Source organism: Bos javanicus, chromosome 11 (assembly GCF_032452875.1).
Source record: "Bos javanicus breed banteng chromosome 11, ARS-OSU_banteng_1.0, whole genome shotgun sequence".
In the NCBI taxonomy this organism is placed as follows: Eukaryota; Metazoa; Chordata; class Mammalia; order Artiodactyla; family Bovidae; genus Bos; species Bos javanicus.
In genome coordinates, this window is record NC_083878.1 from 77,451,435 (window position 1) to 77,474,474 (window position 23,040).

The 23,040-nt window shown below is 41.7% G+C and overlaps 1 protein-coding gene and 1 long non-coding RNA gene across 3 annotated transcripts in view; one reads left to right on the forward strand and one right to left on the reverse strand.

The window, feature by feature from the left end:
- Window positions 1-23,040, reverse strand: part of LOC133257379 (uncharacterized) — a 412,549-nt gene that overhangs the window by 331,564 nt on the left and 57,945 nt on the right. The window lies entirely within an intron of this gene.
- Window positions 12,984-13,493, forward strand: LOC133256546 (small ribosomal subunit protein uS12-like). Its single transcript, XM_061431342.1, has one exon. It carries the CDS (start codon window positions 13,007-13,009, stop codon window positions 13,460-13,462), a length of 456 nt encoding a protein of 151 aa, XP_061287326.1. The 5' UTR covers window positions 12,984-13,006; the 3' UTR covers window positions 13,463-13,493.

Consider the following 23,040-nt stretch of genomic DNA (forward strand, 5'->3'; position numbering starts at 1 on the left):
TTGACTCATAGACTAGCATGACTTCTTCTTAATGGTGGCTTTGAAGATAGTTTTTACTTGGAGCAAGAGTTTCTATAGGACTTTGCTACCTTATGGTTCACACAGGCCACAAACCATCCAGAAGTGAGAAGCCAACCTTCTTTCCTAACAAACCACAAGGAAAACAGCCTCCTCCGCCTGGTATATACACTGTATTCATTCTGTACAAAAACAAGGCTTTCTGTGAACAATCAGAGGCCAGCTCTGTATGCTGCCTTCTATTCCCAACTGTGCTCAATTTCAGGCAGACTTTCAAACATCAATGTCTTTCGTTCCTCCTGAGACATCAGTACACACAATGAAGGAGTGACCTAAACAAGCAGACAAGCTTTGGTGGCATGTGAAATCATACCCTTTGGTCAAGAGTTCAACCTTACGAGGAGCAGGCTTAATGAGGTCTGAAGCTCACACAATTTTGAGGGCCATTCCTACAACATGACAGCCAGCTACAACTCACTTCTGCAAAGAAAGGACTATCAACTACACAACTCCAACCCACTGTGATCTCAAGGCAATTTCCCCTTAGCCAGATCCCAAAAGTGTCTTCAGCTTCTCCACTAACAGCAAAACAAAATGACGTGTTTGGAGAAGCTGGAGAGAAAGAAAGACTGGTTTTTTAAACTGATAATGGTTAAAATATCTCCATTTTGAGAAAAAAAAAAAAAAGATGACCTAAAGCACCTGGACTCTTTACTACAGGCAAAGCCAAAACTCTGACTCTAGCATATCTGGTCTGAACAGACCTTTGTTACATTAGACCACCATCCTTAGAGCAAAGCCAGTCTATGTCCCTGACTTGAATTTCATACCACTTCCCCAGGAGCCAGAAGGTTCACTTGTACCTCTCACAACCACACTTGCTTGGAAAGAGGCAATTTGGAAGTGCATGTCCAGTATCTACATGATTTAGCCCCAACCTTGAGTCTTTTAGGACTTTCCTAGTGGCTCAGACAGTAAAGCATCTGCTTACAATGTGGGAGACCCAGGTTTGATTCCTGGGTTGGGAAGATCTCCTGGAGAAGGAAACGGCAACCCACTCCAGTACTCTTGCCTAGAAAGAGGTCACAAAGAGTTGGATATGACTGAGCGACTTCACTTTCACTTGAATCTTTACTTGGTACCTGATGATCTGATTGTGTGAATACTAGAGTTGCAGTTGTTTATAATAAATAAAACATAATAAGTCATTCCCAATGTGAGCAAATATATGAATGTGTCCTGCAACAGTGAGGCATACTGTTCAAGCACAATGGAATCATCCTTTCAGGAAGCAGAAGCATTTCAGGATTCTCAACCTTCTCCATAGTCATCACTGTGAATTTGATAGTTCTCTTAAAGAGAGAGGATTTTAAAAACTGGGCATCTACTGATAGGCTTCCCTTTCATTTCTGTCTCTAGTTAACTCACTGGTTCTCACCAGGTACACAAGGAATACCACATAGGATTATACATGTAACGCCCTGTATATTTTAATTGATAGGTAGTATAAAAGATTTTTATGTGTGGTTTTAACTAGTATCCATGACTTTCACCTTATTCATCGATTCTGGAGCCTAACCCACACAGATGTGACTTCACAGAATTTTTGTTCATTAAACCAAGAAAGTAAATAATTTTCTTTGTAAAGAATAATTATATGACATACACTTTTCATTGTATAACCTCAAGGCAGGGAGGAGCAGAATGAAAACAGTAGTGTGCAGCATCCTGATAAACCTCCCCAGACACGAAAGGAAATTGCATCTCTAATCTCAAAATCTGATTAAATAGGAAAGAGAGAGGGGGTAGTGAGAAAGCTTCACATACTCTTGGGTAACTTTTGAAGGGAGCACTTCTGAGCTCTACATCACAGGGTTTTTAATTTGTATTCCATATTTCTCCCATAAATAAGAACCTATACATTACATTTGGTTATAAACATTGGAAAGACTTGAGTTTTTATGTTTTAATAACTGTGTTAATCAGATAGGAATAAAAGCGAGAAATTTCAAGCTGGCCAGCTAGGAAGGATGAAGTGGAGACCCTAGAAATCAATGTGTTTACCCAGCTGGCTGGTTAGATCCCATTAAGGCAACTTCAAGAGACCACTCCCCACCTTCTTTTGTTCTCTCCTATTCCTAGCAGGCTCTAAATTCAGGTTTCCTTTCATTTCATTATAAATTTTACATTTATTCATGGGTTGTCCAGATATATTTTTTAACTCTCATCTGCAGTTTGTTCTATTGATCTTTTAATGACTGGTTTTCAACTTAATTTCATCCATCAGGCCAATAAAAAACCTACTATGTACTAGATATTATTCTATGTATTGGACAGACAGTTGTGAGCAAACATCTCCATGACATATGAAACTGATACTTTTATGGGTAGAAATGATCAAGTATCAATAGTCTCACGTGGTTAAGCCTACATTGGGGAGATAGAAAATAAATGTCTTGGTAAGAACTTTGGTAATATATTAGAACCTACTCTGAATTTATAGCCTTCAACAACTAGCGTCTATTTGATTGCTGTCTCAGCCTTGAAAACTGAAGCTCGAGGTCCTCAGAAGTCAGCAGAGGGCCTCAGGGGAAAAAGCTGTATTCAGTGATTTCCGTGCCCTCTACTTGGTACTTTCATGGGGTTTTTGGCTTGTGATAAATCCTAACATTCATACTGGCTCGATGACGATGGGTTATCATTCTTTAGTCAAGAGTGTTAGTTATTTCTAATTGGAGGTTTGACAGAAGACTAGTTTATTTCATACCATCTGAAATAAAGTAAGGTTACTGGTGAGAACTGGGAGCATTTTCATTAGCCTATTACCTTCAGTGTAATCACAGCCCATAAGCTGGAATTTGCTTGGTTCTGATGCTCATGGCTTTTAGGGGGGTTTTCCTTCCAACAGAAGCACTTCCAACAGTGCTTCTATGGCCCACTGATGTGTGAACATCTATGAACCTTCTGAGATTTACTGCACCCATATTCTTCCTGAGGGAAACTGTGCCTGGTTCCAGGAGGCCTCCTGATAAAGGAGGAAAATATGTCTTCAGAGAACTGACAGATTCTTAGAGCCTCATGCAGGACTGAAACAGTGGGGGAAAGCCCTGAAGCTGGGGAGAAGTGATTCTGCCATTTATCAGCTGTATAAGCTTTGATACATTATTATCTACCTAAACCTACCTCAGTTTCTTGCAGAGAAAATGAGGCTCTACTCTTCAGATTGTGAAATGAGAGTGCATGAAAGTGCAACAGTAAGTGCTTTGTAAACTACAACATACAGAGGGTGATGTTCAAAATGAGGAAACACAATTTTGAAAAAGATCACCTGATTCATCCCAGAAATTAAAAGCAGAGTCCCCAGATGACTAGACAGAGAATTTTAGGCAGCTGAGGATCAGCACACTTAAGGGTGAATTCATGAAGAACAGCACAGAACCTATATTTATACACTGCCGGTGTTTTAGGGTCGACAAAGCATGGCAAAGTGGGAGCATGCCAAACGGAAAGAACACTGGTTTCCTCACAAGAAATCTGGGCTTCACATCCCAGCTCCGTTACCTACTGACACTGGAAGCTTTGACAAGTTAAAGGACTTATCAGAACTTTTGTTCCTCAGGTGCATAGGGATCAAACACTCAAATTTATTGTCTACTGTAGAGCAGTAAATTCCTTTTGCCACTGTATATACATCAACACAGGTAACCCTCATATCAACATTATGAGATGTATTTTTGTTTTCACCTTAAAAATGAAGAAAATGACTTGTCCAAGAAAAAGATATAAACATAAGTAGCAAAACTATGGTTTTCAATATTGTCTCAGGTATTTCCACTACACTATTGTCGCCTCCTCTGTAATCGGTCAGGACTACTGTATAACTAGCAAGGACACGAGGTGGTAATTTTAAATAGAGTAAACAGACATCACCCTCCTGGAGCAGGTGGAAATACACAAGTTGCATTTAAGTGCTATCCAAATACTTAGAAGACTGAACCCCAGGCTGTGAAGGTGCAGAATAATGACCTGAAGTCATCCTAGATGTGGAATTTATTTCTTACCCCAGCACACAAAGTATCTTGGGTTATTGCTACATTCAACTCACTAGGTTCAAACAGTGTGATACCAACAATGTAATGAACCAACATAATCTGCCTGAGAAGTAGATTAGGACATATGGCTGGAGAGTTGAGGTAGTACCATGAAGGTGTATTGTTGGTACCACCAGATGCCGAACAACTTGTAATGATCTTTAGTAACTGGTATAGAGAAAAGGGCACTTGCCAGACCCAGGTGCCAAGGAATGTACTGATTTGTTCTAGGAATGAAGCCACATCTGGAATAGCAGCTGCAATTGGAGTCACTACCCAAAGGAGTTCTTGATAATCCACCGTCACCTTCCAAGATCTGTCTGTCTTCTGCACAAGCCAAAGAAACAAACCGAATGAACACTAGATAGGAAATATTAATACAACGTTTGTATCTTTCAGGTTTTTCATAATGCCACTATCTCTGAAATCCCTCCAGAAATACACTGTGCTCTCAGCCAGCAAGAAATCATGCTGATGTTTCTCTCTTATCAAAAGCTTACAGGTCCTAGAATAAAGGACTCTAAAAATAAGAATGGCTCCTCTTATTGATTCCCATGGTGATCCACAAGAGAAGGTGTTGCTTTACCATCACTTTGACCTCTTCTGGTTTAGAAGACCTAGTTCCCAAGGGAGCATGCTTCCAGCAGGAGACACAACAATACTTTACTGAAACTGGTAGCTGAGACAGCCACCAACCAAGCTGAGCTCCTCCTGGCAGTAATTTAATAGTTAAAGAAGGCGATTCACTGTACTGACTGGGATAAGGATGATTTTAAGAGGATACAGTAGCAATTGCCACTCCATACTGGAGGTAAGGAAGAGTTCATCTGGAATTTATGAGAGTCCCTGGGGCTTCTCTTGGTACTCCAGGTCCTACAACTAAAGTCAGTGGAAATTGTCCACAACCCTATACAGTCAGAAATAATAGTGCCCTAAAACCTTCATGAATAAATGTTTGGGTCACCCTATTTGACCAGGAACCAAAACCAGCAGATTTTTTTTAGTACAGGCAAAGGAAATACAAAATAAAGAACATGTAGGGGGAGGAAAAGGTAGTTAAAAATGCCAGGAATAACCACATGGGCAATTGCAGAAACAAGAACTATAATAAATTTTAGGACTTCTTCCTTATTTTAATATGAATATGTTTCAGTACACATTGACTATTTTTTTTCTCTTCATGTCTCCAATCCCCTTATTATCTAACAGAAGATAAAATAATGGTAATTAAGTTTATCTCAGTACCTAAATTACAAGATACCAAAAGAAGCATGTGATTTCATAAGAAGATGAATACACAACATGCAAAAATGAATTAAAAGAATTTGTATCTACTTTTGAGGACTTTCCTGGTGGATCAGTGGTAAAAAATCCACCTACCAATACAGGACACATGGGTTCTATCTCTGGATTGGGAAGATCCCCTGGAGGAGGGCATGGCAACCCATTCCACTATTCTTGCCTGTGAAATCCCATGGACAGAGAAGCCTGGCAGGCTGTAGGCCATCGGGTCACAAAAGAGTCAGACACCATGACTAAACAATTATGTACTTTTGAAGGTGGTGGTCTGTTTTCAGTTGTACAAGGGATTGCTGCATTATGTTAGGCTGAAACATGGTTTTTGTACTGTATTCATTTGGAAGGTAAGTGGTGTTAAAAGATGACTATACAGAAAACACACAGAGAGGGTGTCAACTAAGCTGAAACTATATTTCCCAGATTCCCTTTCCTGCATAGTCCCAGGTTAGTGTGGACTAAAGGAGAAATCTGCACAAGATCTGGAGGGCGACATGAAGCAGCAGATAGAAGGTCAGTGCTGGGCAGCTGTGGCAGCCCATGTGTATTTTGCTGATCTGCTGGCTCACCGGCTGGCATGGAGCAGCAGCCAGGCTCCCAGAAACTCCAGATCCCACTACATCTCTTCCTTTAGTCTCTGACTCTTAGGCCAGGTATGTGTTTATCTCTGTGAGGAAGGAGCCAGTTTCTCCTTGTAAGTCACCTGCATCACCAAAGATGAAGTCCTAGAGGTAACGAGGGATGGATGTGGGCTTCAACACATCCTCATGGGTTCTATTTTGTCCTTGCTCTCCTCTATTTCATGTCCCTCTCTTCTTTTTTTAAAAAATATTTATTTACTTGACGGGATCTTTCATTGAGGTGTTCAGGCTTCTCTCTAGTGTGGTGTTCAGGCTCTTAAACATGCAGGTTCAGTAGTTGTGGTGCGTGGGCTTAGCTGCTCCACCACACTTAGGCTCTTAGTTCCCTGCTCAGTAATCAAACCTGTCTGTCCTGCATTGGAAGGCGGATTCTTAATCATTAAACAACTAGGGAAGTCCCTCACACCCATCTTTTCTTACCAACTGACATGCTTAATCGCTCAGTCGTGTCTGACTCTTTACAACCCACAGATTATAGCCTTCCAGGCTCCTCTGTCCATGGGGTTCTCCAGGCAAGAATACTGGAGTGAGTTGTCATTCCCTTCTCCAAGGGGATCTTCCCCATCCAGGGATCAAAACCAGGTATCCTGCATTGCAAGTGTATTCTTTACAATATGAGCCACCATGGAAGCCCCTTTGAACTGACTATCCTGCTATTTCAGACCCTACCAATAGACACAAACGGAAAGGCACACTGTCCAATCAGCTCCCACAACTGCATAGTTCAAACCTCAACAACAAAGCCCTATTGTATAATTTTATACTGTGTAAACCACCCCTAGTGGTTCTGCTTCTCTGGTCCACGTTAACTGATGGGTACAAAGACAGAAGTGGCAGAGCTAGAGCTCATACTTAACTCATTTCTAACTGATTCAGGGTGCCTTGCACTAAATTGTTGCCTCTACCTTACGGAGGACCATATACCTGAAGGGTGTTGGTGGTTTAAAATAGCATATTGGCCACTACTCTCCCTCCTGGGAAAATGGAGACATACAGGCTGCTCAAAGAGCTTTGAGAAATTAAGATGATTGAATGTTTGGCCCAGAAGTTGCAGATTAAGTGAACTGATACCAGCCTGCATGGAAGGTATCTAGGAGTAGGCCCTATCCCAGGGGCTTCCTTCAACTTTGGCCCATTCAGAAGTTTTAGCTGCAAATTGCATAATAAAGATAGGAGGTATGTTGATCACATTTTCAGATGACACACGGTTGGGCCAGCTAGCAAATATGCTGAGAAAGAGATTCAAGAATCCAAAAGGTTTGACAGGATGAATAATGAGTCACAGCTAACAAGATGAAATTCAACAGGATGGATATCAAGTTTTACCCTCCACAGGGTGTAAATACACCCTCCCTACACTGGAGACTGGTGCCAGGGAATCGCTTGAGTTCAGTGTGGGCAGAAGCACATGATACTGATTATGGGTCAGCTTCAAGGGAATGCCTCTGGGTTCAAAAATCATCCTGACAAATAGAGACTTAGAGAAACTGCTTACTAGCAGCCTTTGTGAAAACCCATTGAGCTCATTACCAATCAACACCATGATTACATTAGAGAATTCAGTTGTATAATCATCAGTCTTCATTATTCAAGGTGTGGTATACTCCAGTACACATTGAAAGTTACCATAGAACTTTGCTTTGCTCAAAACCACACAGCTGAGGTTCAGGGTACAACCCTGAAGGCCATATTTCACTTCAGTTCAGTTCAGTTCATTCGTTCAGTCGTGCCCCATTCTTTGTGAGCCCATGGACTGCAGCATGCCAGGACTCCCTGTCTATCACCAATTGCCGGAGTTTAATCAAACTCATGTGCATTGAGTCAGTGATGCCATCCAACCATCTCATCCTCTGTCAACCCCTTCTTCTCCCATCTTCAATCTTGTCCAGCATCAAGGTCTTTTCCAATGAGTCAGCTCTTCCCATCAGGTGGCCAAAGTATTGGAGTTTCAACTTCAGCATCAGTCCTTCCAATGAACACTCAGGACTGAGTTCCTTTAGGATGGACTGGTTGGATCTCCCTGCAGTCCAAGGGAGGCTCAAGAGTCTTCTTCAACACCACAGTTCAAAACCATCAATTTTTCAGCACTCAGCTTTCTTTATAGACCAACTCTCACATCCATACATGACCACAGGAAAAACCATAGCCTTGGCTAGACAGACCTTTGTTGGCAAAGTAATATCTCTGGTTTTCAATATGATATCTAGGTTGGTCATAACTTTCCTTCCAAGGAGTAAGCGTCTTTTAATTTCATGGCTGCAATCACCATCTGCAGTGATTTTGGAGCCCAGAAAAATAAAGTCTGACACTGTTTCCACTGTTTCCCCGTCTATTTGCCATGAGGCGATGGGACCGGATGCCATGATCTTAGTTTTCTGAATGTTGAACTTTTAGCCAACTTTTTCACTTTCCTCTTTCACTTTCATCAAGAGGCTTTTTAGTTCCTCTTCACTTTCTGCCCTAAGGGTGGTGTCATCTGCATATATGAGGTTATTGATATTTCTCCCGGCAATCTTGATTCCAGCTTCTGCTTCTTCCAGCCCAGGGTTTCTCATGATGTACTCTGCATATAAGTTTATGGTTTAAATAAGCAGAGTGACAATATACATATAAATATAAATAAGCAGGGTGACAATATATAGCCTTGACGTACCCCTTTCCCTATCTGGAACCAGTCTCTTGTTGCATGTCCAGTTCTAACTGTTGCTTCCTGACCTGCATACAGGTTTCTTAAGAGGCAGGTCAGGTGGTCTGGTATTCCCATCTCTTTTGGAATTTTCCACAGTTTATTGTGATCCACACAGACAAAGGCTTTGGCATATTCAATAAAGCAGAAATAGTTGTTTTTCTAGAACTCTCTTGCTTTTCTGATGATCCATTGGATGTTGGCAATTTGATCTCTGGTTCCTCTGCCTTTTCTAAAACCAGCTTGAACATCTGGAAGTTCACGGTTCACATATTGCTGAAGCCTGGCTTGGAGAATTTTGAGCATTACTTTACTAGCGTGTGAGATGAGTGCAATTGTGCGGTAGTTTGAGCATTCTTTGGCATTGCCTTTCTTAGGAACTGGAATGAAAACTGACCTTTTCCAGTCCTGTGGCCACTGCTGAGTTTTCCAAATTTGCTGGCATATTGAGTTTAGCACTTTCACAGCATCATCTTTTAGGATTTGAAATAGCTCAACTGGAATTCCATCACCTCCACTAGCTTTGTTCATAGTGATGCTTCCTAAGGCCCACTTGACTTCACATTCCAAGATGTCTGGCTCTAGGTGAGTGATCACACCACCGTGATTATCTGGGTTCTGAAGATCTTTTTTGTACAGTTCTTCTGTGTATTATTGCCACCTCTTCTTAATATCTTCTGCTTCTGTTAGGTCTATACCATTACAGACTAGCATTTGACTAACATGGGGAGGATATATAATTACATCAATGAAGAACATATCAAAAATAGTGATCATGAGAGTTGGTGCCATATAAGTTGAGTTTTCACATAAGAAAAACATAAAATTTTATTTGTACTTCTAGAATACAGATGGTCAGACACTACAGAAAGGGACACCTTTATTACTAAAATGAATAAGCATAGAGTATAGTGGTTAGGTTGGGCTCTGGAGTCAAACTACTTAGGTTAGAGCTTATGAGTCACTCTCCAGCCATGTGACTTGGGCAGCTTATTCATTTTCTCAGGTCTTAGCTTTCTCATATAGAAAATGGGAAATAAAAGTATATCCCCCTCATCCATGTGTTGTGGAGATTAAATTGAACAAAAACAAACAGTATTTATCTCACCTGGTTGCTATGACTGCAAAACAAAGCAGCACATACTTATAAAGCATTTAAAAGAAGTCACTTGGTCAGAATTAAGTAAATACTTACTATTCTTTTTATTATTAGGAAGCCTGTTCTGAGGCTCAGAGGTATTCCCAAACTGAACACCCTGCAATAAGTTGGTAGCATCTTGTGTCTGAGTGTGTTTAAACTAAGATATGTTGTCTTTTGATCAGGGATATCTTAGAGTGGTCTGTGAATGGTGAGGTGACTGCAGCCATGAATTCAGAAGACTGTAAAACAACAATAATCTCAGACTGGTGTTTCACACAGCCCATTAAACATGTGAATCACCTCTGTATTTTACTATTTTATTTATTGTTTGGGTATTCATACAGCATGCCGAGATCTTAGTTCTCCAACTGGGGATCGAACCTATACCCCTTGCAGTGGAAGCATGGAGTCTTAACCACTGGGCCACTAGGGAAGTATCAATATGTTGTCTTTTATTAGGGATAACTTGTTCATTGTTGTTCAGTCATTAAGCTGTGTGCAGTTCTTTGTGACCCCATGGACTGCAGCATGCCAGGTTTCCTTGTCCTTCACTAACTCCCAGAGTTTGCTCAAATTCATGCCCACTAAGTTGGTGATGGCATCCAAGCATCTCATCCTCTGTCGCCCCCTTCTCCTCCTGCCCTCAATCTTTCCCAGCATCAGGGTCTTTTCCCGTAAGTCAGTTCTTCACATCAAGTGGCCAAAGTATTTGAGCTTCAACTTCAGCAGCAGTCCTTCCAATGAACATTCAGGGTAGATTTCCTTTAGGATCGACTGGTTTGATCTCTTTTTGTCCAAGGGAATCTCAAGAGTCTTCTCCAACACCACAAATGGGATATCTTAAAGTAGTGTTTCTCACACCTCAATGTACATGTAAAGCATCTGTGCATCTTATTGAAGTGTGTATTCTAACTCAGCAGGTCTGGCATGGGGCCTGAGAGTCTGCATCTCTAACAAGTTCCCAGGTTAGTATTGGGAGACTGCTGGTTTAGTTACCACATTCTGAGAAACAAGACTACAGAACACCTCTTCCACTGGGTGGGAAGAAAAGGAATAAAGTCCCTTCCATTCTAAAATATCCATATTTTATAACATTCTAAATATAAGAGTATTCAGTATCTTGAAGCCACACTGTAACTGAGTAATCTAGCGCAAGTGCCCTAATCTTGTGCCTTGTTTTGATACATTCTACAAGCACTTTTAAGGAATGAGTACTTTTTACAGCAAAATCCAAAGTCCTCAGATGGAAGCTGATCTACTTCTGCAGAGGGTTTCATCTCCTAATTGGCTAAACATCTGCTCCAGCTCTAAGCACAGATTTATCTTTATCAAATACTGATTGGTCTCTGGCTCCTGCCGGCTGCTGTGTCCTGGTGTGATGGAGAACAAAGCACGGCAGCTGTGAGATGTCAGGAAGCCTCAGGAGGAAGGCAAAGAAGGGCCAGGGAAGCAGAAAACAAAGAGACTCACACATTACTGGCAGGAAAAAGAGCAAACTCTGCTAGCCTCAAGGCAGAATGGAACCAGATCTGGAGATGGGAAGATCCAAGACAGGAAGAACTAAGATGCTGAGATCTTAGTTCCCCAACTAGGGGTAGAACCTATAGCCCCTGCAGTTGAAACAAAGAGTCTTAACTACACTTATATTCATTCATTGAAGGTCTGAATATTCATTGGAAGGTCTGATGCTGAAGCTGAAGCTCCAATACTTTGGCCATCTGATGCAAAGAACCGACTCATTGGAAAAGACCCTGATGCTGGGAAATATTGAGGACAGAAGAAGGGAGCAATGGAGGATAAGCTGGTTGGATGGCATCACCGACTCAATGGACATAAGTTTGAACAAACTCTGGGAGATAGTGAAGGGCAGGGAAGCCTGGCGTGCTGGATAGGAAGATCCTTAGAGATTGCCTGATTCATTGTCTGCAGTTTTCAGATACTGAAACAAAATTGCCATAAGAGGTTATGACCTTCTAGAAGTAATACATGGATGTAGCTTCAGAAACAGAAGCCAGACCATGCAGCTTCTGGTCTGGAGCTCACCCTACTGGCCCATGACTGCCTGCCATCTCCTCCTGAGGAGTCCCGACCTAGCGATGCTGCTTTTTCTCTCCATGGATCCTCTTCATGCTTCAATTGCCCTTCAGAGTAAGCAGGGCTGAGAGAGATTCTGGGGAGACTGTTAGAGAACAGAGAACTCCTGGTTTATTCAGGTTAATTTCTCAAGATGAAAATGCTCTAAAAGATCTGCGAAGTATTTACATACCATTCCCATTGCTTTCTGTCTGTGTTGTATGAATAAATTAGACAGCAAATATAACACAGCATCTGTGAGAGGCTATGCCTTTCAGGAAGTAACACATGGAGGGAGCATCAGAGTTAGGAAGCTGGCCAACCAGCTGGCCTTGACACCTTTTCAAGAGCCAAGAGGCCAGAGTTCGACCCTAGTTCTCAGTATTTCTCCCCTGAAGGCCGCTGGGTTCAAGCCTACCTCCTCTTCCATTCATGAACTGTTCTTGTTGCAATAAAAGTAAAAATTTAAAGGGTGCATACCCCCTTTAGGGAAGATCAGGTCAGAAAAGGGGCAATAAATGACTTTGGGAGCTTTGGTCAGGGAAGCAGGGAACCTGGAAAGTCACAAGAATTATTCCAGACCTGGAAACCCTAGCTTCTCCGAAATCCCCTATCTTCATACTGGCTGAGTACTTTAGACATTCTTCGAAGAGGAATAAAAGTCATTAATTCATACTAACATGAACTGACTAACATCTAGGCATCTCCCAAGAGGCTGGGTTATAGAGGGGTCTCCACGAATGTCTCCTGTCCTACATGGGGGAAGGTGTCTACAATCCCGAGAGCCTCAGAAGGTGCTTTATCCACGCTTGATCTTCTACATCCTGTGAAGTAGTTTAGGAAAGAAGTGTCATCTCCACCCTCTCCAATGAGGTCCTAATCCCCTCTTTATCAATTTGCTGAAATCAAATGTGACAGAATTGGGAATTCCCTGGTGGCCCAGTGGTTAACACTTGGTGTTCTCACTCTTGAGGTCCAAGGTTTGATCCCTGGTTGGGGAAAATAAGATCCCACAAATTCTCGTCTTTCGCTCAGGCCCGTGGGCAAGTGTCGCGGCAGGATGGGCAAGTGTCACGGTCTTTGTACTGCCAGGAAGCTCCGTAGCCACCAACGAGACCAGAAGTGGCATGATAAGCAGTACAAGAAAGCCCATCTGGGCACAGCCCTGAAGGCCAACCCTTTCGGCGGTGCTTCTCACGCCAAGGGAATTGTGCTGGAAAAAGTAGGAGTTGAAGCCAAACGGCCAAATTCTGCCATCAGGAAGTGTGTCAGGGTTCAGCGAATCAAGAATGGCAAAAAAATCACTGCTTTTGTATCCAATGATGGTTGCTTGAATTTTATTGAGGAAAATGATGAAGTTCTGGTTGCTGGATTTGGTGGCAAAGGTCATGCTGTTGGTGACATTCCTGGAGTCCGCTTTAAGGTTGTCAAAGTAGCCAATGTCTCTCTCTTGGCTTTATACAAAGGCAAGAAGGAAAGACCAAGATCAATAATTTTGATGATGAAAGCACGATAGTAATAAATTTTCCTATACCAAAAACAAAAAAGGATCCCACAAATCCTCAAAGCTGCTCAGCATGTCCAAAATAATAATCAATTCAGAACTAGGGGCTTCCCAGGTAGCATAGTGGTAAAGAATCCACCTGCCAATGTAGGAGATGCAAGAGGCATGAGTTCGATCACTAAGTTGGGAAGACCCCTGGAGAAGGAAATGGCAACCCGCTCCAGTATTCTCACCAGGAGAATCTCATGGACAGAGGAGCTGGGTGAGCTATAGTCCATGGGGTGGCAAAGAATCAGACACCAGACATGACTGAGCATGCAGATGCATGTGCACACACATACACACACACACAACAGAATTAATGATGCATCACTTAAACAAGAGACAATGCATTATTTTTTTACAGAAATACATTTGTCACAACTGAAATACCATGCACATTGATGAAAGAAGGGCCCCAACCAGTGGTATTCTTGAGAGAGCCCCAGGGTCAGGCATTTATTTGCAGCGTTACACAGCACTGATGGTCCAGCCTCTAGAGCACACCAAAATCAGGAACTCAGAGGCCGCTACTCAATGGTAAGGCAACCTATGGTTCTCTCTATTTAGCTGTTTGGGTAATTTTTCATTATTTCTATGGAACTGAAGTGCTTCCACTCATGTATAAATCCCCCTAGGTCTGTGATACCTGTGGGTGGACAGTGAAGACAATAACAGGCAGCAGCAACAGTCTGAGCATCCTGCTGTCCCAGTGATCATCACTGAGGAGGCATCTGAAAACCAGGAAGGATCTGGGGGAACCACACAGTGCTTTTCTCTGCCTTTCACCAAGATGACTCCCCAACAGGACTTTACATCGATAATCATTTCCACGTTTAAACTAATGCATAGAAGAAGCAATAGAGCAAACCTTTTACCCTACGTGTTTTCAATAGCAAATGTGTGAAGCACTGGAAACAGAGAGTGTTGACTATACCAACAAAACCTAATAAATTCCATTGCCAATCTACAGTTCTGTGTTGTCAGCCCATCTTTGGCTTTATTGTCCACAATAGTAGGCAATAAATAACACAGCCAGTGTCACAACAAGTTCCCACAGAGAAGAGAGACAGCCACATATTTGAGTGAAAAAAGGACAGGTTTCAAAACCCTAACTACCCTTAGTATTTAGGATTCCCTCATGGGCATTTTTCAAGGAAGCTTTGGTAACTTCCTTCTTTTCTCTGGACAGGCCAAGTCCTAGAGAGTGATAGCAGGAAGGAAGATGGTATAGAGTGAAATGTGAAATGGTCACTATCATTTTGCTTGTAACTGCAAAGTGAGGACTAAGAGCCCTCTTATCCATATTTGCTTGCAATTTTCTGAGTTCGCTTTAATGGATATGACATTTCATTAATTCTGATTCATTGTATACTCAAGCCAAAACACATGCAGTTTAGTTCCATTTACTGACAGAAAATAGAAGCTGAAAAATTCCAAGTCAGAGCAATAACTGAAGGTGTGTAATTACTCATTACCCAATCAGCTACCAGGTTCAGGGGGCAAGAATGCTTTGGAGATAAATTGCAACTTTTGTGAGTGAATCTGACAGGCTGGGTTAGTAGGTGTGTTTCTTTTGATTAATGACACAAGGAAGAAAGGTTTAGAAAAGGTGTTTCTACTGATTCTGCTACTTCTAGGCTGACCCTTAAAACGTTTCCACCAGTTGCTAAGGAAAACATAAATTATAGTGAGCAAAGTGTGAATTTTGTAAAAACATACAAAAATGTTACATCTGTAACTTCTCAGCTCCAATTAAAAAGAAACTCAAGATGATAAGTCTTAGGATATGCCAGAATGGGTCACTTGACGACAGATCTCAACTTTCTCCGAAAATGCACTTACCAAGGTGAAGAAAAAACAAACACAGTTGGAGCTATTCATCATGATCAATTAACATAAGAGCTTGAACACAGTTTTGATGCCCTTCAGTATTTTTCCAACAGATTAGACTTCTGGAAGCAGAGCAGGCATTTGCCAGGTTACTCATGAAACGGGTCGAGGAACTGCCAGGTCCTTGCTCTCCATGAGTTTCCTTCTTAGATGCCATGGCCATATATATACTACACACACACACACACACATACACACACACACACACAGCTAAAGAACAGAATCTGACAGTATCTGGTGAACTGACACAAGGAGGGGCAGATATAGAGAAAAGTCTTCTGATTGGGATTGTTCGTTTGGCAAGATTTCACAAAGATGGTGGGGTGTGCATGGGGCTTTGAGGATGGGCTGAGATGGGTTCCCATGAGGAACAGTTTAAACAGTATAGTGGCAGAAGTTATCTTTATTTGGGGGTTGGGACTTTGGCTAATAAGGTGAGAGTGAGGGATTCTTATTCATAAGGATCAGATAGGATCCCATTGGGGGTGGAGGGATGGATGGATGGAAGGAGATTCTGAATGTGCAGACTGTTTGTTTGATAAAAAGTCACGCAAGTGCTGACTCCCCGTTTTGCTACCCTGCATGGCTTCAGAAGCATTTGCCCTGAGCACTCGCCATGAAGATGGAAGTGGAGGGAGAACATGTTTGTGATATTTGGAGGATGATGAGAGCCTGAACTAGAGGGGTGGTAAAGGCAAAAGAGACACAGAAGCAAGAAACAATAAAAAGGAAACTTGTCAGTATCCGGGAACCAGAGAAATGATTCGAGGTGAAAGACGGAGCTAATACAGATGGTTCTGAGTTTTTCAGCCTCACTGGGAAGTCAAGAAAGAGAAGCAGCTTTAAAGGGAGATAATGAATTCTTTGCAGAAAGACGTGCTAGAGGGAATGGAAAGTGTGTGGCAGATGTGCAAGCATAAATTTGAAGCTGGAAGTTGTGTGCATGGGACTGGCGCAGAAGTGAGCATCCAGGTCTAGGTCTGGGGTGTTGACAGTGATTAGCTCAGTGAGGTGAAAGCCGAGTCCAGCACTAAGTCCACGTCCCCCAGTTCTACCACTGAAGTGGATCTGACATGTACTCTGCACCCGCCGGAGCTCCTTCCACAACACTCCCTCACCATGCAGTCCTTATCCTGACCAAACACAGGGCGGCAACCAGGCAGCCTACCAGCACTTGTGCAGAGAAGATGAGAAGGGCTATTTGTGGAGGGCAGGGGCTTCAGTCCACTCATGCTTCTATAACAAAAATACCATCAACTGTGTGTCTTACAAACATGTACTTCTCACACTTCTGGAAGCTGGGAAGTCTAAAATCATGGTGCCAGCATTTTCAGCATCTGGTAAGACCCCGCTTCCTCAGTGCTGGCTGTCATCTCACTGTAACCTCTCAAGCCAGAAAGGGGGAGGGAGCTCTCTGGGCTTCTCTTATAAAGGGACTAACCCCATTCATGAAAGCTTGGCCCTCAAGACCTAATCACCTCCCAAAGGCCCCACCTCCTAATATCGTCACCTTAGAATATAAATTGGTGGAGGGAGGATACAAATACTCAGGCTATGGCAGAGAAAGTCCTATTAATATTCGGTTGTGAAAGTCCAGCAGATGGCCTTCGTGCAGATGTAGACCTAGGAGTTACTACAGTTGATTGTGATAAACTTAATCATGGAATCTGAGAGTCAGAGGACCCTGGGAGAGGATTCAATCGGTGTTTTTAAATCCTTTTAGCCATGGAATCCTTTAAAAAATGAAAATGTATACAGAGATGTAAATAGCTAAGCTGTTCCCATTGGGAGCCCAGGAGACACCTTGCAAGAAGCACTGTTCACCAAGTGGGGACTGCGATATAGGGCTGCAGACCCCAGAGCAGGACTGCTGCAGTGCTCTAGGGAGAGAGGAAGGGTCCCCAATCCTACTCTGTATAACATCATCCTAGGATGAATATATTGGCTTGGCAAAAAGTTCGTTCAGGTTTTTCCATGAATGAACTGAATGAACTTTTTGGCCAACTCGATACAACAGAATATTGTTGAAAGCCTCCTTAGAAAACCAAATAAAAACACATTCCAGTATCTTTAATGACCACCACAACAACAGCCAAGGAAGAGAGGAAAAGAGGAAGGAAGGAAGGAAGGGGAAAAAAGAAAGAAAGAAAAGGGCTCATCCTCAGGGATGAGGCAGAGGCTGGGAGGACCTGCAGTCACAGGGAAGGTAAGGGCAGGGGCTCTGGGAGGCCAAGCCCACCTCCAGTACCAGACCAGAAGGTGTGGCCAACACTCACGGGATCCTCAGGCTGCCCGAGGGCAGGGGCCAAGCCTCTTCTGGTTCCCTTAACTCCACCAGGTTGTTCTCAGCATTCCACCTCCAATCAGCCTTGGCACATTTCATAAGGGATCCTTCCTGGCAGAATCCCTGCTTCCCAAGTTCACCTCCACAGAGCATCCTGCAGAGCCAGTGCTCCACAGCTCTAGCTTCAGGGAGAGGTTTCCTGGGGCCTTCTCCCACTTTGAGAAGAAAGTAAGAGACTAATTTGCTGTGAACTGTCATGAGCAATAAAACATTCATTAACTTTAATTGTAAACACTTTAAGTCCCAATCATAGTAATGAAAGGATAAATTGAAGAATCAAGAGGTAAGTACCCTTTTTAAATTTCATATCTTCTATCTTCACCTGGCCTCTTAAACCAGACAAAAACAGATTCAACAATGCACCCACAGACTGTCTGCCCCCAATTCCATTCCACAAAACTCTACCCATTTTTCAAGGCTCAGCTCAGAGAGCATCTCTGATCCTACTCAATTGAAAGGAATCTGCCCACTCATGGCACTGCAAAACACTTTTCTAGCATTACTGAGAATGGCTCTTGTTTTTATAGTAAGCTTTATTTGTCACAAATAAACTGAGTTACTTGCCAACTGGTACCACATCTTAAGTATCCCTATTATTTCAGCCACAGAAATAGTGTCTCATGCCCAGCAATTGCTCCAAAATGACTGTTGATGGATTGAATGAATGGTTTAATCTTTTTGAAAAGCTAGCAAAAATTCATTATGAGAGATTCAAAGATTCATTAATTTGTTTGGCCTATATCTGCAATTGGATTATATATCATAGCAAAGAATTGTAACGGCACATACATCATTTGGCTATTCAATCTCACATCAAACACTGCCCAATTATTTACCTATTTGCTAGCTGTGATATTTACATACTGGAGTGGAGTACCTGGGTTAAGAGACCCAATTTTAGACTTTAATTTAAATTCTTCTCTGTCTTTGCCTAGAATAATACTCTAGTGCTTATACAGTAGGCTCCAGGGAAAGTCTATGTCTTCTGAGAAAAGAAAAGAGTTGAGACCAATGTTTAAAATTTAGTTTCTAACCTAAAAGTATGCATGCAATTCGTCAGAATATAAATTCATTTCAGAAACTTTTCTATGGGCAAAGTCAGGTGGGAATGAGCTCAGGATATGGAGTCTTAGCCTCTCAGTCAAATCGAATGGCACAAGTCATATTATTCCTGCTTTATTCTTAGTGTGGTTAGAATAGTAATTGAAAGCTCTCTCTCCATAAGTTGCAAAGTCTTTGTGTAAATGATGACTCTGACCTTTTCTGTTCTGAAACTACCAAGATAAATTTTTTACAATGTCTAGACTGAATGACCCCCAACAAACCAGCTTATTTGGGGGCTGGCACATCTAGTTCTAAAAGGGTAGAGTTGCTGCATGTTATCAGAATGACAGTTCTGCTATTTAGAAGAAAAGAAGGTGTGATGGTCTTCTGATGTGTCAACCTGAGTAGGCTGGACTACATTTCCCAGAATCCTTGGGAGACTTTGGAAAAAGGGTAGAAGGGAAACAACAGTCCTTTTGTAGCATGTACTCATTGTTACTGATGTGTTGATCCACCCAGTGATGGGAGCAGCATCTAGGTCAAGTACAGACATACCTCATTTTTACTTATTTCACCCGATCGTGCTTTGAGGATAGTGTTGCATTATTTACAAATTGAAGGGTTGTGGCAACCCTACATCGAGCAAGTATATAGGCACCATTTTTCCAAAGGCATTTGCTCATTTTGTGTCTCTGTATCATGTTTTGATAATTCTCACAATATTTCAAACTCTTCTCTCATTATTATATCTGCTGCAGTGATCTGTGATCGGTGATCTTTGACAGTAATACTGCAAAAAAAGATTATGACTCACTGAAGGTTCAAACAGTAGTGGGTGTTTTTCAGCAATCAAGTATTTTTAAATTAAGATATGTACTTTGGGTTTTTTTTAAGATGTAATGCTATTGCACATTAATAGACTACACTGTAAACATAACTTATATATTGCATTGGGAAACCAAAAAGCTTGTCACTTGCTTATTGAGATATTCAACTTCCCATGGTGGTCTGGAACTATAATTGAACTATCTCCACGGTATGCCTATATGTGTGTTTAGGTCCATGACAAAGCGTTTTAGCTTCTACAGGACATCCTCATCATAAAAGGCAGAGGCAGAAAAAAAACAACCAAAACAGACATAGATTTCAGGCCATAATAGGATCTATGCAGCTCATGCTTGTAGGATTTAAACTTGTGCTTATGCGGTTCTTGCCTGCTTATGATATCCATCCCTTCCTGACTCTCTGCTCTATGGACTTCAAGATTCAACACTACATGTGGAGGCAGCTCTATAGGGACTATTTAACCAGCCTCCACAATTAGATAAGCAAAGCCCCTGTAATAAATCCATAGATTGATGATAGACAGACAGATAGATTTCCTGATGGCTCTACTGGTTCTACTTATTTTGTTGAACCTTGGCTGATACATTAGCTCTTTTCAGAATCCCATGCCTGTGATGATGACACAGAGCTATCTGTGTATACATGGTCCACAATATATGTGGCTCTCTTTTTTATATAATTTACAAAGTACACTATGTAATCAGAGAGAGAAAAAAAACTATTTAAATCTACCTTCCTGGTTGAGATCTAAATTCTACTTTCTTAATGGACTTCTCAGTCAGTTTTGTATTCAAGCACTCGTTCTGTAATTATTTTAATCTGTGCAACTTTTGAATCCATACCACTTCTAACGCTCAGTTTTCTCATCAGTAATTTCCTGACTTACAGAGTTAATATGAAATGTAAGTCCCACGATGTATATGAAGCTCCAAGTGTACTGCCAACCACACAAGGACCCCCTCACCTCCCTTCCCCATCTTTCAAATTCCATCTATTGTTCTATGTATAGACTAAAGTCCTCCCCAACGAACCCTACCTCCCACAGTCTCCTTCCTTCTTTCCTTCTATTCTACTGCACCATCAAAGTTAACACCTCTATGCTGTATATTCCATGCACCCCCATCAGTTAGATTTTATGTTTTCAGATCAAGAAGCAAGTGTTATGCTTGTATGTTGATAGAAAAGCATCACATTTGCTTTTAACACTCTAGCTTTCACCCTACACTCTGACAATGTATCCCCTCTTTGGTCCACGCAATGAGCATATTTAACACCTGTAGATATATTAGAATGGCCACATTATATAATCAAGCTATACTTTCAAAAGCATTAATCTTATTTCATCACTTATAGTCACGAGTAATTTGAACAGTCATGGACAAAGTAAAGCTACTAAGAGATGGTAGCTGGTTACCAACTAATACATGCAGGTGATTCAGCCAGTACCTAACTTGGCCCATAGAAGTTATCATTCATCCTGATTTTGGAAGGAAAAACAAATAAAAAGGTGGGTTAGAGAACACTGGTGCAAAGATACTACTAAATTACCATGTGATCTGCACTTGTTAGAGGAAAATTTCTGGGGAGCTGCAGAGTAGAACATCCTTTTCTACTTTCTATGTTATCAAGTCCACTCACTGACCCAGTATCTGTTACCAACTACTGAAATCAGCACAGACTTTTATTTCTCTATTTTTGGCAATGCTGATCTTCATTGAGATGTGGGCTTTTCTTCAGCTGCAGAGAGCAGGGCCTACTCTCTAGCCACAGTGCCTGGCTTCTCACTATGGTGGCTTCTCTTATTGTTGAGCACAGCCTCTAGGGCACGTGGGCTTCAGTAGTCGCGGCACATGGTCTCAGTAGCTGTGGTTCCTGGGCTCTAGACCACAGGCTCAATAGTTGTGGCATTAGGGCCTAGCTGCTCCGAGGTATGTGGGATCTTCCTGGTCCAGGGATCAAACTCCTTTCTCCTGAATTGACAGGAGGATTCTTCACCACTGAGCCACTAGGGAAGCCCAGCATAGACTTTTAAATAAATGCTATATTGTAAAAGTGGAGATGCTGACTTTTCTGGGTAACAGTCCTCTTTAAACAGTCCTCCCTATTTATGTAAGGGACTTGAGCATCCACAAATTTTCATATCTGTGGATGTCCTGGAACCAATGCCCTATGGATACTGAGGGATGACTGTATGTGTGTACAAAAAAGAATTTTTTTCCCATCCATAGAAAATGCCAGAAGGGTATACAGATTTACAGACTCTTTGCTAAATTTTCCATGTCCTTTTAGGGCCCCCAGAACATTCATTGTAAACCAGCCCTCCAAACCAAATTACCCTGACCTGAGGTTACTTAAACAGGAATGATTGGAAAATATTTTTAAAGCCACTTAGAAGTGTTTACATCAAAGGCCATTCAAAATGGATTAACCCCAGATTTGAAAGAATTGTTTGTCGGGGATCAAGGGTTGGTTTTAAGACTGAAACAGAGAAGGAATAGATGGGCAATTCTCTCTGCAGGTAGGTATAAAGAGTAACATAGCCAAGAGATCAGTACTAAGTGCAAATCTTATTTAGCATGCTATGAATGGTAATGAAAAAAATTCAGTGAGACCCTAACTATTTCAACTGACTATAACTTTTTGGTATTAAACCTAAATCAACAGAAAATATTCGGAGGTTTCAGGAGGAGACAGAGCGAGTGTGGACAGATAACTTCAGTGTGAAAAGTATTATGTAATACAATTGAAGAAATTTTCCAAGTTTGTCTTAAAGAGTGATGAACTCTGAAACATCATCTTATGTGATGTCTATTGTTGTTGTTCAGTCTCTCAATTGTGTCTGACTCTTCGTGATACCATGGTCTGCAGCATGCCAGGCTTCCCCGTCCACCAACTCCAAGAGCTTGCTCAAACTCATGTCCATTGAGTCCACGATGCCACCCAACCATCTCATCCTCTGTCATCCCCTTCTCCTCCTGCCTTCAATCTTTCCCAGCATCAGGGTCTTTTCTTATGAGTCGGCTCTTTGCATCAGGTGACCAAAGTATTGGAGCTTTGGTTTTAGGATCAGTCCTTCCAGTAAATATTCAGGATTGATTTCCTTTAGGATTGATTGATTTGATCTCCTTGCCATCCAAGGGACTCTCAAGAGTCTTCTCCAACACACAGTTCAAAAGCATCAATTCTTCGGCTCTCAGCCTTCCTTATGACCCAACTCTCACATCCATACATGACTACTGGAAAAACCATAGCTTTGACTATAGGAAACTTTGTAGGCAAAGTACTGTCTTTGCTTTTTAGTATGCTTTCCTAGCTTTGTCATAATTTTTCTTTTTTTTTTTTTCTTCCAATTTTATTTTATTTTAAACTTTACATAATTGTATTAGTTTTGCCAAATATCAAAATGAATCCGCCACAGGTATAC

Excerpts from the sequence above, each read along its gene's own strand:
- LOC133256546 (XM_061431342.1), top strand. The coding sequence starts at position 13,007 with ATGGGCAAGTGTCACGGTCTTTGTACTGCCAGGAAGCTCCGTAGCCAC.